The 14,331-nt window shown below is 36.3% G+C and overlaps 1 protein-coding gene across 1 annotated transcript; it reads right to left on the bottom strand.

Annotated features, from left to right (window-relative positions):
- Window positions 1–455: 455 nt before the first annotated feature.
- Window positions 456–7,705, bottom strand: LOC136833849 (uncharacterized). The gene is made up of 2 exons (XM_067096150.1): window positions 7,513–7,705; window positions 456–661 (listed from the first exon to the last, which is right to left on the bottom strand). The coding sequence occupies exons 1-2, from the start codon at window positions 7,703–7,705 to the stop codon at window positions 456–458; spliced, it is 399 nt and encodes a 132-aa protein (XP_066952251.1).
- Between the last annotated feature and the right edge of the window lie 6,626 nt (window positions 7,706–14,331).

Here is a 14,331-nt window from a genome sequence, read left to right as displayed (position 1 = left end):
TTACTACCAAAAAAAAAAATATATTTTTTCGGTGAAAGCTCTCACTTTACTACCAAAAACAAATATTTTTTCGGTGAAAGTTCTCATTTTACCAGATTCATCATTTACAAGGACTACGTTTAATAAAAACTTTTACTCCTAACCGTATTCCTTCTCATAAAGTTACCGTATTACATTAAACTTTCACAGAGAGGCAAAGATAAATTAGATACACATCTCTATAGAAGATTTTGAAGAGATTATAATTCTTGGAAGTTTGTGAAACATCACCCATTTACTATAACGTCTTCCCCCTTCCCTTTTCAAGGGAACGTTGGATATTGATATTATCTTCCCTCAGGAACTGATTTAGAGTAGAAACATATCTCTTCCCTCTTATTTACGGCCTTCCTCAGAATTTCCTTGCCGGTGTTTTCGTCCATTTCCTCACCCCTGCTGTTGTCTTTACCTTTCTTTTATTTTCTCTTTTTTTTCTTTTCGCCATCTTCGCCACACGGCGAAGTGTTTTCGTTGCAGCAAATTTCCATTTCCCTAATGGCTCCAAGATTCTTTTTTTCCTTCTTCTTCTTCTTCTTCTTCTTCTTCTTCTTCTTCTTCTTCTTCTTCTTCTTCTTCTTCTTCTTCTTCTTCTTCTTTTTGAGCTGGTGATTTTGATCAAGATCTTTGTTTTGGGAGAGATGGAACGACCTATTTACACTGTTAATTAACTCTATTAGGTCAGGCTCTTTGCTTGTATTATTTCAAAGTTCCAGCCATTAATTAGCAGAGGAATTTATTCAGTTTTATTTGACTTACGAAGTATGTTTTGCTTTGCAGTTCAAGCATTTTGTTCAAAGAACTCTCTCTCTCTCTCTCTCTCTCTCTCTCTCTCTCTCTCTCTCTCTCTCTCTCTCCAAATGAATTACGTCAATAGTGACTCGAGAAATTCTCATTTTGTAAAATCATGACTTCTCAGTCTTCTAGGCAAATAGAACATTCACCTCAGTGCTTTTTCTTTAGCCAAGGATGCAGGAAACATGAATAATGTGGACGATAAAAAAATTTGGGTTTTAAAGAACAATGAACAACCAAAGCCAAGGTAACTGGAAGCCTGGATACATTCTGAAGATTCCAGCAGAGGGGCGGTTTTTGACTTCTGCTGATTATTTGCGAGAAGAAGTAGTTATAAGTATGTTACCATGTGGCATGATATAAGTATTCCTTCTATTAAATAACATTAGTGAATAGCGGCTCAAACTGTGTCAGGAAGAGAGAGAGAGAGAGAGAGAGAGAGAGAGAGAGAGAGAGAGAGAGAGAGAGAGAGAGAGAGCGCTGTAACGGAGGAGGAAAGAATCGTGGAGATGAGGTTAATGTGATTACGCTAATTACCAGTGATCCAGCCTTATCGAGGAGGGAAGGATTATGCAGCCCAAAAATGAGAGCGAAATTCACAAACAAGCAGAATTGGCCACTTCATCTAAAGGCATCATGTTATTTGGCATTTTTGTACTGAAGTTTTTTAAAACAAGAATTTTCAGCTTGTGTTCTTAAAATTTTCAAGTATTACAACGAATTTGCGTATCATTTTGCATGTACATCCTTGAGAAAAAATAGCATAAAAATCATAAAATTAAAAAATTACATTACAATGGATAATACACTCATTACAACGTAATGGATCTTTTACCTTTGTAAACTGCCAGTTACATATTATTTTCCTTCCACCAGTTAGGATACAGTTTTCATTTTTCATCGAATTTTAATTTTTTCCACCCTCACATAATCTAGTAAATTTATCATGAAAATACAATGCAAATTATACTATATGTAAATGCAAAACAAAAACGTTCATTGATACTTAAAAACACCATGCATGTCCAGTTTAATTTCTCTCATTCATTTTTTCTAAAAATAGTGTGTGGACTCCATCTGCGTAACAATATTTTTCTCATATTCACTCGTTTTCCATGTCCTCTTGCATCATCCGAGGTAATGATAATTTCTTTAATTTTTACACATTCATATTTGTAAAACAAAACAGCTGGAATTAACTCACAGCTTTAGGTAGGTTGACCAAATCTATTTAAATCCATTGGTTCTTATGATTTAAACTTCAAGTCCATCAATTAGAGTTGGCTCAGATATCATTTTATACATTTCACTCCTGACCTCCAGAGACAACCTTGCTCTTTCAAATCGTGGGCACAGTATCCTCCAATCTTCTTGACTCAAGTCATATCTCATCTTATCTTTTCATTGCATCATCTCGGTATTTTCTTCCTAACATGGAAGACACGATTACAAATCTATTGCTCCCGTTCATTTGTGAGAGTTAATTGGAGATGTATACGAAAAATGTTATTTTGCACCAGAACTGTCGCTGCAAATTTTTGAACCATACTGTAAGGTTAGGTTGGATTTAATTAGGTTATGTTAGCCAGTAAATGTTAGAATTTGATTGAAAAGTTGGTGAGATTCAAGCAAAAGAAAGTTCAATAAGGTTGAAGTTTTAAAGTTATCAGCGTCCTGCATTTTTCAGCAATATAGGTCCGAAGATTTAAAAAAACTGTATACTCACTTTACATCTGGGAAAATGTATGATACAAAAAGTTCTTGACAATTGATTATATACCCAGTTTAACTGTTCCTTCTGGCTCCATTTACCACTTCATCTGCGTAACTTTACTTTTTTCTCATGTTTAGTCATCTCCCATTTCTCTTAAAACAGCTAAAACGTTTTTAAACCATTTTAACATTTTTCTTCAAGCCCAGCAATTTTTCTTCATTATTTCATTTCACCCTTCAGATACACCCCTTTTCAAATCGCTTGGGACAATATCCTCCAATCTTCAAAGATGTCATATCTCATCTTATCTCATCACACCATCATCCAGTATTTTCTTTTAAACGAGACAGATTACAAACTATTGTCAGCATATTCCCAAGATTTATATAGCAGTGTGTCTTTTTTTTGCCATGCAAAGCATGCCTCAAATTGGTTAGGTTATGTTAGTCATGTTAATTTACACTAATTTGGGTGTTGGAAACCAATGATTATTTTCAAGAAAATTATCTTTAGTTTTTTTCCAGCTTTTTTTCAGGAAAATATCTCAGGCGGTTGCAATATGGTTCTTCTGAACTTTTAAAACTGTTCCTTCTGGCTAGTTACCACTTACACCCAAAACTTTACTCTTTGCTCATGTTAGTCTCTCCCATTTCTCTTCTGGGAAAACAAGTAAAAACTTTTCGTTTTTCTTAATTAGTACCCTGCACCCTTTGGCGCTTAAAGACGGTAGCAAAGATGTTAGAACTTGATAGAGGCTAATACTTTTTAAACTTCAGATTCCAAACCCGCCAGCATACCAACATTTTTATATGTTTCCAGCGTGTCTTCATTTTGCATACAAAGCATGCCTCAAAATGGAAGTGTCGTACAAATTTTCTATTTGCTAAGAGCTGCAACTATATACTACGAAATGATTCCAATAAAATATACAGTACAATTTCAACCATGGCTGAGGAAACAAGAACTGTCGTCCAGAAAATATCTGGTCAAGCAGAAAGGAAAGCTGCCAAAGTTAAGGAAACCAGAAGCCTGAAAATATTCCAGAGATTGAAAATTGGGAGAGAGAATTGCCACTGACCCCCCTCCCCACCAATCCCAGCCCCCAAGACATTCTGATTTCCATTCCGATATGTAGCTTCCAGTTACAAAGTCGCATGAAAGAACGATCAGCTCCATTTCTGACCTGAACGGAATAGTGGCCGAAACCTTACTAGAGTGACAGACAGACAGACAGACAGACAGAAGCCTCACTGAGGAAAAGAGCTAAACGGATCGAGATGAACGACTGTTCATGGATTAGAAGAATTACCATTGGTTCTCTCTTACCGAACAGGACAGATAAAAATGATTGACTAACCAAACATCCCGGAAAAATAAACAAACAGGGAATATATAATCACTGTTAAGACTAAAGAAGTAAAAAATGCGCCGAGGATTCTTCGGCGCAACGAGTTTTCTGTACAGCCGCTACAGCGTATAATCAAGGCCACCGAAAATAGATCAATCTTAAAATAGATTTGTCTTTCGGTGGTCTCGGTATAATGCTGTTTGAGCCGCGGCCCATGGGTTTTTAACCACGGTCCAGTGGTGGCCTTTCCTATATCGTTACTAGACGCACGATTATGGCTAATTTTAACCTTAGAATAAAAATAAAATAAAAAATAGAATAAAATAAAAATTGCTGAGGCTAGGGGGCTGCAACTTGGTAAGTTTGATGATTGGAGGGTGGATAATCAACATACCAATTTGCAGCCCTCTAGCCTCAGTAGTTTTTTAAGATCTGAGGGCGGGCAGAAAAAGTGCGGACAGAAAAAAGTGCCGACAGAAAAAGGGCGCACAGAATAAAGCTCAGCCGGACAGACTAAGCCGGCACAACAGCTTTCTTTTACATAAAACTAAAATCGTATGAATAGCAACAGTTAGAGGTCAAAATAAACTCCTAATTGTGTGCTTAAGGAAACTTCGGCAGTTTGGTCTAAATAATCTCCCAAAGACAACTTTGCCATGGCCATTTCGATTACATGGAGTCATGCTGATTGGAGCTCGTTTGCTATCGAATGTCAAATGACGACTTTGGTATCGTGTCCTTATTAAACTTTTCGAATAACAAGAGCTGGCTTGCGGGTCGGCGCCATGTCAGTTTGCATATACTTACTGGAAAAAGGCCACATGGATAAACGGAATTTATCTCTCTCTCTCTCTCTCTCTCTCTCTCTCTCTCTCTCTCTCTATATATATATATATATATATATATATATATATATATATATATATATATATATATATATATATATATATATATATATATATATATGTGTATATATATATGTGTGTGTGTGTGTGTGTGTGTGTATATATATATATATATATATATATATATATATATATATATATATATATATATATATATATATATATATATATATATATATATATATATATATATATATATACACACATGCTATATATATATCCAATTGGATGTAACTATATAGTGCATGGTGTATGAAAACGTTGTTATAATTTCTCAGAAAAGCAGCTCTGCCGATCATTATAAAAATAAAATTATCTAGATTTTTTGAACTGTTCGTCACCTGATTATTGAATATTTACGTATAATTCGCGAGGAAACTGACTATTTTTTTTTATTATTATAGACGCGTATTGAAAGAAATGGTTCTTGATTGTACGTAACCAATTCCAAAATGTGGGAAGATCTATAGGCCTTCGTGGCCTTCGTCTACAAAGAAAGGTAAATCATTCTTATCATCAGTCTTGCATTTATTAATTGCATTGCCTGTATTGAAAGTTTTATCAATAACTTATCTTTTTTCCCTTTTATTCTTTCTTCCATAATTTTGCATTTCAAGATTTCTTATTTGACTTACTTTTCACAGCAGAAAGCACTTATCTCAGTGATATCAACGCTGAGAAACATCCGGGAAATAATTATGCGATAGACAGACAGAAGACGGGTTAATTAACGCCTCGTATGTAATGTTCAGTTACACCGTATCTCACTTTCTGCACTCATTTACTTATAAGCTATTTTTGACGCCAAGGCCTCTCATCAGATCTCATACATTTAACAGAAAAGCTTTCAGAGTTACTAAGAGGGTTTGGGAAATCAGACTTGAAAAGAACCCAGTTGTGCACTTTGGTAATGGATAAAAAGGCTCCCTTATGGATGATGCATAGAAAATTATATGCTACTGCTTCCTCTGTCGACTTAATGCAGACGTTATGTAATGTAAAAGGTAAGCAGGACTTGCTGATCGAGTTATTACTAAACGTTATATTTTTTTTCCATTATGTTACCAGGAAAGTCCATTGAGTTTTCAAAGGTTATTTGTTGTATACATTCGTGCTCTCGGTAGAACCTGTTTTTAAGCGCTGATAGAGGTCAATGCTTAATTACGAGCGTTGCAGACAAAAGGAAACTTAATTAATGATCAGGGAAGAATTTTCTGCGCACTTCGATCTTGTCTTTGCCTTTGTCATCGAGGCCTTCATCTTCTTCCTCTCCGTAGGGGGGTAGTGCCTTTAGTGCACCTCATGCGGTGCACTGTAGGCATTACTTAAGGTTCTTTGCGGCGTGCCTTCGGCCCCCAGCTGCAACCCCTTTCGTGCTTTTACTGTACCTCCTTTCATATTCTTTCTGCCATCTTACTCTCCTCAACCCTCTCCTAACAATTGATTCATAGTGCAACTGCTTTGAGGTTTTCCTCCTGTTACACCTTTTAAACTTTTACTGTCAATTTCTGTTTCAGCGCTGAATGACCTCTTTGGTCCCAGTGCTTGGCCTTTGGCCTAAATTCTGTATTCAGTTCAATTCAATTCAATCAATTCATTTTCTTCCTTCTTTAGAAATAATCACGATTAAAAATCTTGTAGCTTTCCTAGATAGTGACGCCCAAAAGTTTTCGGGGTTCGTTATCTAGGATAATATATCTTGGGAGTCATTATCTTTATGATATTTAGAATCTTTTGTTTATGTTTTGACGGTCATCCTCAACGGGCTTGTACTGAACACGCCGCAAAGGTGGAGACATACCGGGTTAAAACCCTTGGGGGTCACTATCTTGGAAAGATCCAAAAACTTTAATATGAAATGTGGCCTAATTTGTCGTTAGTGGTCTTCAGCAGCACTGGCTGTCAGTTATCTGAAATGAAAAACAAAATATTCAAAGATATAATGAGAGGAAACTTTCTCATGGAACATAATGATGATGATGACGTCTGTAATGAAATAAGTGGTCATGGAAGCTTAGGATAGGAACACTTATGATATTGCGGTATATGATGAAGGATATTGAGTCTGTTTGAAAAGAAAAAAAATAGAACTATGTTGATAATAAATGTCCTGAAATGGAGAAAAAAATCCACTTTTATGTGTGGGTACAAATATGTTTAACAATAAAGCTAAACAGAAAGCTTTCGAAATCCTGTATGATCTGTAGATTAGTTTCTCCAATAAATGTCCTGTTTAAGTGTAAGGAAAAGATAAAAATAAATAAATAAATAAATATTGCGCCGAAGTTTCTTCGGCGCAGTCGAGTTTTCTGTACAGCGCATAATCAAGGTCACCGAAAATAGATCTATCCCTAGGTGGTCTCGGTATAATGCTGTATGAGCTGCGGCCCATGAAACTCTTAGCCGGCCGTGGTGGCCTGTGTTGTTACGTTGCCAGAAGCACTATTATGGCTAACTTTAAGCTTAAATAAAATAAAAACTACTGAGGCTGGGGGGCTGCAATTTGGTATGTTGGATGACCCGGGGAGGGGGGGGGGCGTGGATGATCAACACACCAATTTGCAGCCCTCCAGCCTCAGTAGTTTTTAAGATTTGAGGGCGGACAGAAAAACTGCGGATAGAAGAAAGTGCGGACGGACTGACAAAGCCGGCACAATAGACTTACAAAAAAAAAAAAAAGGGGAAAACGTAAAACACAACAGATTGAGGGTTACTTCTTAAGCTTCTCGTCCCGTCGAACCACCTTCGATCTCCGGATTTGTCTGATCTCTCCTCCTGCGCCTTCTCACTCGACGTACCTTTTCCCAACTTCCTCTCCCGCGGCTCTCCATCTTCATTCGTGAAGTAATCATACTTTTGACGCCAATGGATGGAACCAAGATTCGACTGCTCGAGCAATGATTCCATTTTCAGCCGCAACTTCGGTGCCAGTTCCTTTCTCGGGTCTGTCTTAGAGGTTTCCCCATCTCCTCTTTCTTAGGAAACTGCTACTTCTTCTTCTTCTTCTTCTTCTTATTCTTCTTCTTCTTCTTCTTCTTCTTCTTCTTCTAGATTAAAGCTGGACATATGCCAGTGAGGGCTCTTGCATTATGACGGTCCGTAGGTGTGCTACATTGTGAAATGGATTAGGAGCCCTTTGTACAATCAACAGAGTCCTGAAAGAAGACATTTATACAGAGTTATTATTTTGTTACTGGTACAACAAAAGAGAAAATCTTAAAAGAAGCATTACTTATCGGAAGCTATGAGAAGGTTGAAGATTATAGGTCATTTTAACACTATCGGCATAAATTGTTTGATTGCATAAGGCCTTGAGGTTATGTTTTTTAGTCTTCTGTAAAAGAAAACTATTGTGCCGGCATTGTCTGTCCGTCCGCACGTGTTTCTGTCCGCACTTTTTCTGTCCGCCCTCATATCCTCAAAACTACTGAGGCTAGAGGGCTGAAAATTGGTATGTTGATCATCCACCACCCAATCTTCAAACATACCAAATTGCAGCCCTCTAGCCTCAGTAGTTTTTATTTTATTTAAGACTAAAGTTAGCCATTATCGCGCTTCTGGCAACGATATAGGCTAGGCCACCACAGGACATTGGTTAAAGTTTCATGGGCCACGGTTCAAACAGCTTTATACCGAGACCACTGGAAGATAGATCTATTTTCTGTGTCTTTAATTATATGCTGTAGCGGCTGTACAGAAAACTCGATTGCGCCGAAGAAACTTCGGCGCATTTTTTACTTTTTTTTATTATTTTGTTTTGCTGTTCAACAAATATCGGTCCAAACTTAGTTACACTTATGCCAATAACACGAATGCTTTTTATCGTTATTAAAACGTTAGTTAAGTTCATGACATTCAAGAACTGAAAATATTTTATATTTAATTTTCAAATCGCGCTGGAGAAGAAGCACATGATTCAAGATACAAATCAAAGAGTCCTGATAATTGTGGTATAAAAATGTAATCGGTGCTTACATTCTGTCAGCCATTTTGAATATCATGTGTTGATTTTAAATAAAAAATATAATTCTCTGTTAGAGCTTGTAAAAGTTTGAAAACGTTTTCTTAAGATTAAACAGACGTCACCATAGACGTTTACCATATCTTGCTAGTAGATCCATTTTTAGAAAGGATAAGAGCATTTTTTATTGCTAACAGAACAAAACTATCTGAAACAACAGGACACAATGTTAACTCTACGTGTAAGTTTTGATTGGAGTGTACAGCTCTTAAGTAAAATGATCAATCTATCAGTAATAAAATTAAGCCAACAATTGAGTGATTTTTTCTTTGTAAATCATCAATAAATATTTATTGTCTCACATCGTAATGAATATCATGCACATTTAGTAAAACGTTGATTTACATTAGCCTTCGTTTTTATTCTTTTACAGTCATCAATTCAAGGGCAGCGTAGGGGGGTAGCGCCGTCAATGCACCTCACGCGGTGCACTGTATGCATTACTTAAGGTTCTTTGCAGCGTCTCTTCGGCCCCTAGCTGCAACCCCTCTCATTCCTTTAACTGTATCTCCATTGATATTCTCTTTCTTCCATTTTGCTATTCACCCTCTCCTAACAATTGTTTCACAGAGCAACTGCGTGGTTTTCCTCCTGTTACACCTTTCAAACTTTTCTACTCTCAATTTCACTTTCAGCGCTGAATGACCTCATAGGTCCCAGCGCTTGGCCTGTGGCCTAAATTCTATATTCCATTCCATTCCATCAATTCAAGGATCTTCGTTTATCTTTTTTCCTGTAACTTCATATTTCCAGTTCCTCGTTGGACGGGTCGTTATCGTACTCTGGTAGCACTCTGTTGGGCCCGCGTTCGACTCTCCGGCCGGTCAGTGAAGAATTAGAGGAATTTATTTCTGGTGATAGAAATTCATTTCTCGGTAAAATGTGGTTCGGATTCCACAATAAGCTGTAGGTCCTGGGCCGGAGTTGCTGATGAAGAGTTAGGTAAACCAAAGAACTTACATAGAGGCTCAGAGAAATAAGGTCTACTGACTGAGATCGGATATCAGTAATGATATTCTTACGTCGTATTCCCTCTGACTGAAAAGGAACGTTTGCAATTCATAACCCATATCATCAGAAAATAATTTACAGTACAGAAATATCTATAGCCCTTCTTATCCTAGTATTCTCTCTCTCTCTCTCTCTCTCTCTCTCTCTCTCTCTCTCTCTCTCTCTCTCTCTCTCTCTCTCTTTCCCCTGCAATTACCTCTCTTCTTCACCGTTCTTATCACGTCATCGCCAAAGTAAAATGTTTTCCTTTTAGCAAATTTCCTTAATGGTACCTTAGAATGTTTTTTTTTATTATTTTTTTCACCTCAGCAGGTAATGTTTGATTAAGATCTTCATTTTTGGAGAGTCTGAGCGACTTATTTACATAGTTAATTAAGTCTATTAGGTCCAGTTCTCAGCTTCTATTAATTCAGAGTCCAAACCATTAATCAGCAGGGACGTTTAGCAAATTGTATTTGGTTTATCAGGCTGCATTACTTGCTTTCGCGGCTTCAATATTTTGCTCGTGTCAGTGATCTCTCTCTCTCTCTCTCTCTCTCTCAAGATCTCTCTCTTCTACATCTCTCACTGTTTATTGACTCAAGATAATCACGAAGTTCTTACAGTCATGACTGTCTGTTGACAATAAATACGAATCTTAAGCATAGCAGAATGTTTCTCTTCTCTCTCTCTCTCTCTCTCTCTCTCTCTCTCTCTCTCTCTCTCTCTCTCTCTCTCTCTCTCCGTGTGACTCAAGATAATCACAATTTATGTAAGCATGAATATCCATTGATTCAGACTAAGAAATTTCAGCATCGCAGAATGATCAATAACCGACATCAAAGAATGTGTAACAAAAATGACGAGATTGGAAAAATTATGTTTTTCTTATAAACCATGTTTATGTAGGTTAGAGAGAACACGAAAACGTCGAGCATTGAATAAATTCCAGAGATTGTCAAAGAAAGTGAAGAACTGTCTTATCATAGAGCATATGTGGAAAGATATGTCGTTAACTTTGGTACCAGATTGTAGAAAAGAGATCAGTCTTTATTGAGGTCAGTGGCAGAGCCGTCTGGAAAGAGAGAGAGAGAGAGAGAGAGAGAGAGAGAGAGAGAGAGAGAGAGAGAGAGAGAGAGAGAGAGAGAGAGAGAGAGAGAAGATAAACGCCCGGCGTGGTGGGTTAGACGGATTGTATTTGTTCCACTCTTATCGAGGAGGAAGAAAAACAGAAAAAAGACTAAGCCCTGGAAAATGAAAGCGAGACTCACAAATATGGAAGGAAAAGACTCACAGAAACAGATTAGTGGGACGAACAAAATAAATATACTCCTGATTCTTTTCCGGAAGCAGCCTTGGAAGTTCGAGCTTTGTTATCTCTTTAAAAACCAGTTTAATACAACCTAAACACTTACTAATTTGATAGAAATTAAATGTGTATTTCCATTTCCATTATAGGAATGGAATATAGAATTTAGGTCCAAGGCCTAGCGCTGGGACTTACGAGGTCATTCAGCGCTGAAAAGGAAATTGAGAGTAGAAAGTTCTGAAAGGTGTAACAGGGGAAAACCTCACAGTTGCACTATGAAAAATTGTTAGGAGAGGGTGGATAGCAAGATTGAAGAAAGAGAATATGAATGGAGTTATAGTAAAAGGAATAGAAGGGGTTGCAGCTAGGGAAAAGGAACGCTGCAAAAAGAACCACAGCAATGCCTACTGTGGATTTCCATTAGGTCACTGAGAGTTGTCACACCTTAAATTTGATATCAAAACTCTGCTCTCTCTCCATAAATACGGGGGATTTCCATTATAGGGAGTTCGTTTAGAATTAGGTTTTGAATGAAGAGTTGTCACGCTTCTTATTGAACTCTTCAATAAGCTTAGACAGAATTTCTGGAGATTGCAATGTCTGTTCGAATCTCTTACTAGAAAATACCGACATAAGACAAGATACAATATTTTTAGTTACAGTTCTTTTCTGATCATTTTTACCTTACTAATATCAAACAGCGGTAACATAAAAACAGAAATATTGTTTGAAACGCGTCTCTATTTTTTTACTTTTCTCTCTTACATTTATCTCTGGAATTGTCTTATCTCCCTTTCCACGCCCCTTCACTCATTGCAAGTTTCCACACTAAATTTCTTCCCCATATCTACATCTTCATTCCATAAATAAACGTAGTTTATCGCCAATGAATTGAACAAAGCTGTACTTCTCAAACAGTGATTCCCTTGTCATTTAAAGGTATACTTACTGTACAATAGTAATCATAACTTCCCCACTCATTTTCATATATTAATGTTGGTGAAAACGGAACACAGTTTAAACTCAAAATCTTTATATTATTATTGACAATTTTCAAAAAATTAAAACAGGAATTTGCATTACTATTGTATGCGATGATCAAACTGCTGTTAAAACTTCCTCAAGATGGTGTTTGAGTAGCCCAAGTAGGTCATAAGATTAGATGTCGTTTTCACAACCAGTGTTTATGAAATTAAACAACAAAGAGCATTCATTTTGGTCTTTGCAATAAATATGCAAAGATAGATTGTTGGCCTTTATGGATGTTCTGTTTTCATGACAAAAGTTTTTACCCTACCACTTCAAATCCTAAACCATCTAATATGCATAAATTCTTTAGTTATTCCTAGTCCTGGCTAATTAAGTAAATATATTCTTACTCTTTGGTAAGTAAATAAAAAAAATCGAAACAGGTCTTTATAAGCCTTTACTTAGAGTAATTTTTTCACATTAGTTTTAGTGATTTCCATTTTATTTTTTCCTTCAGAATGAAGGCTTAACACAAATATGGAAACAAATTATACTTTTCAGCATATTGAAAATAATGTTGAAAGCATATTGAAAATAATATTGAGAAACATTAATGCCAAATTCCCTTTTATCTTAATGGATAAATAATAATATACCTCATAGTTCTAGAATAATTACCAGTCCATTGTGAAAATATAGAAAGTCGTATTCACCACGAAAGTAAAATTATCATACTCTTAAAGATAATAATAACATAGCTCTTTAAGAGAGACATTTTCCTTATCAGTAAAAACCAGATGAGATATATTCCTTTGTAAATAAAATGACTGTAATTCGTGTTAGTTTGTAAAACTACTTTTGGTTTTCTGGAAAGAAAACTATTGTGCCTTCCACACTTTTTCTGTCCACACTTTTTCTCTCCGTCCTCAGATCTTAAAAACTACTGAGGCTAGAGGGCTACAAATTGGGATGTTGATCATCCACCCTCCAATCATGAGACATATCAAATCGCAGCCCTCTATCCGCAGCAGTTTTTATTTTATTTAAGCTTAAAAGTTAGCCACAACCGTGCGTCTGGCAATGATATAGGCTAGGCCACAACCGGGCCGTGGTTAAAGTTTCATGGAACGGCTCATATAGTATTATACCGAGACCACCGAAAGATAGATCTATTTTAGACGGCCTTGATTATGCTATGTACAGAAAACTCAATTGCGCCGAAGAAACTTCGGCGCATTTTTTTTTTTTTTCCTCGTCGCCTCCGCTGGAGGAAGGGGACCGTTAGAATTAGCAATTCTCTGTCATCAAAACTGTTTTAAAATACAGAAACATCTATTCCTTCGTATTTACGAGATTCTCTCGAACTATTCATCTTAGTGTTTTCATCGTATTCCTCTCCCTTACTATTGTCTTAACATTCCCTTTCTTTCTATTTTCCTTTTCCTTTCTTATCACCGTCATCACCAAAGTGAAATATTTTCCTAGTAGCAAATCTCCCTAAATGGTTCGTTTGAATCTTTTTTTTTTTTCTTTTTCATTCAGCAGGTGATGTTTGATCAAGATCCTTATTTTTCTGGAGAGAGGAAAGCCACTTATTTACATAGTTAATTAAGTCAATTACGCTGCGTTCTTAGCTGCAATGGATTCGGAGGCCAGACCATTAATCAGGAGAAAAGTTTAACAAATTGTATTTGGCTTATCAAGCTGAATTATTTGCTTTCGGAGTTTCAAAACTTTGGTCTAGAAAATAAAAGTCGAATGAATGTTTATCTCTCTCTCTCTCTCTCTCTCTCTCTCTCTCTCTCTCTCTCTCTCTCTCTCTATATATATATATATATATATATATATATATATATATATATATATATATATATATATATATATATATATATATATATATATATACATATACATATATAATATATATATATAATATATATGTATGTATAACATATATATAAATATATATATATATACAATATACATACATATACGCCATTGATGTGCAAGGTCGATAGACTTTAAAATATACTATCCACATAAAAGGAAAGTAAAACAAATATAACGTGCTTGAGCACCCTGGAATGCTTTCCAATAAACATCGAAGAAGGAAAGCATAAAAGCGAAGATGAGAGAACTTGATTCTTCCTGTTAGACACTGAGGCCAACATGGCTTTCGGTGATTTCCGCACTGTTTTCTGTCCGCCCTCAGATCTTAAAACTACTAAGGCTGAGGGCTACAAA

Source organism: Macrobrachium rosenbergii, chromosome 52, assembly GCF_040412425.1.
Source record: "Macrobrachium rosenbergii isolate ZJJX-2024 chromosome 52, ASM4041242v1, whole genome shotgun sequence".
NCBI lineage: Eukaryota > Metazoa > Arthropoda > Malacostraca > Decapoda > Palaemonidae > Macrobrachium > Macrobrachium rosenbergii.
Note: the sequence above shows the minus strand (reverse complement) of the source record. Positions and strands in the feature narration are given on the sequence as shown.

Bases quoted from the DNA above. Each gene is read 5' to 3' on its own strand.
- LOC136833849 (XM_067096150.1), bottom strand. From the start codon at position 7,705: ATGGAATCATTGCTCGAGCAGTCGAATCTTGGTTCCATCCATTGGCGT. The intron at 662-7,512 runs GTAACCCTCAAT...CCCAAAACAAAG, and splicing joins CGGGACGAGAAGCTTAAGAA to ATCTTGATCAAAATCACCAG.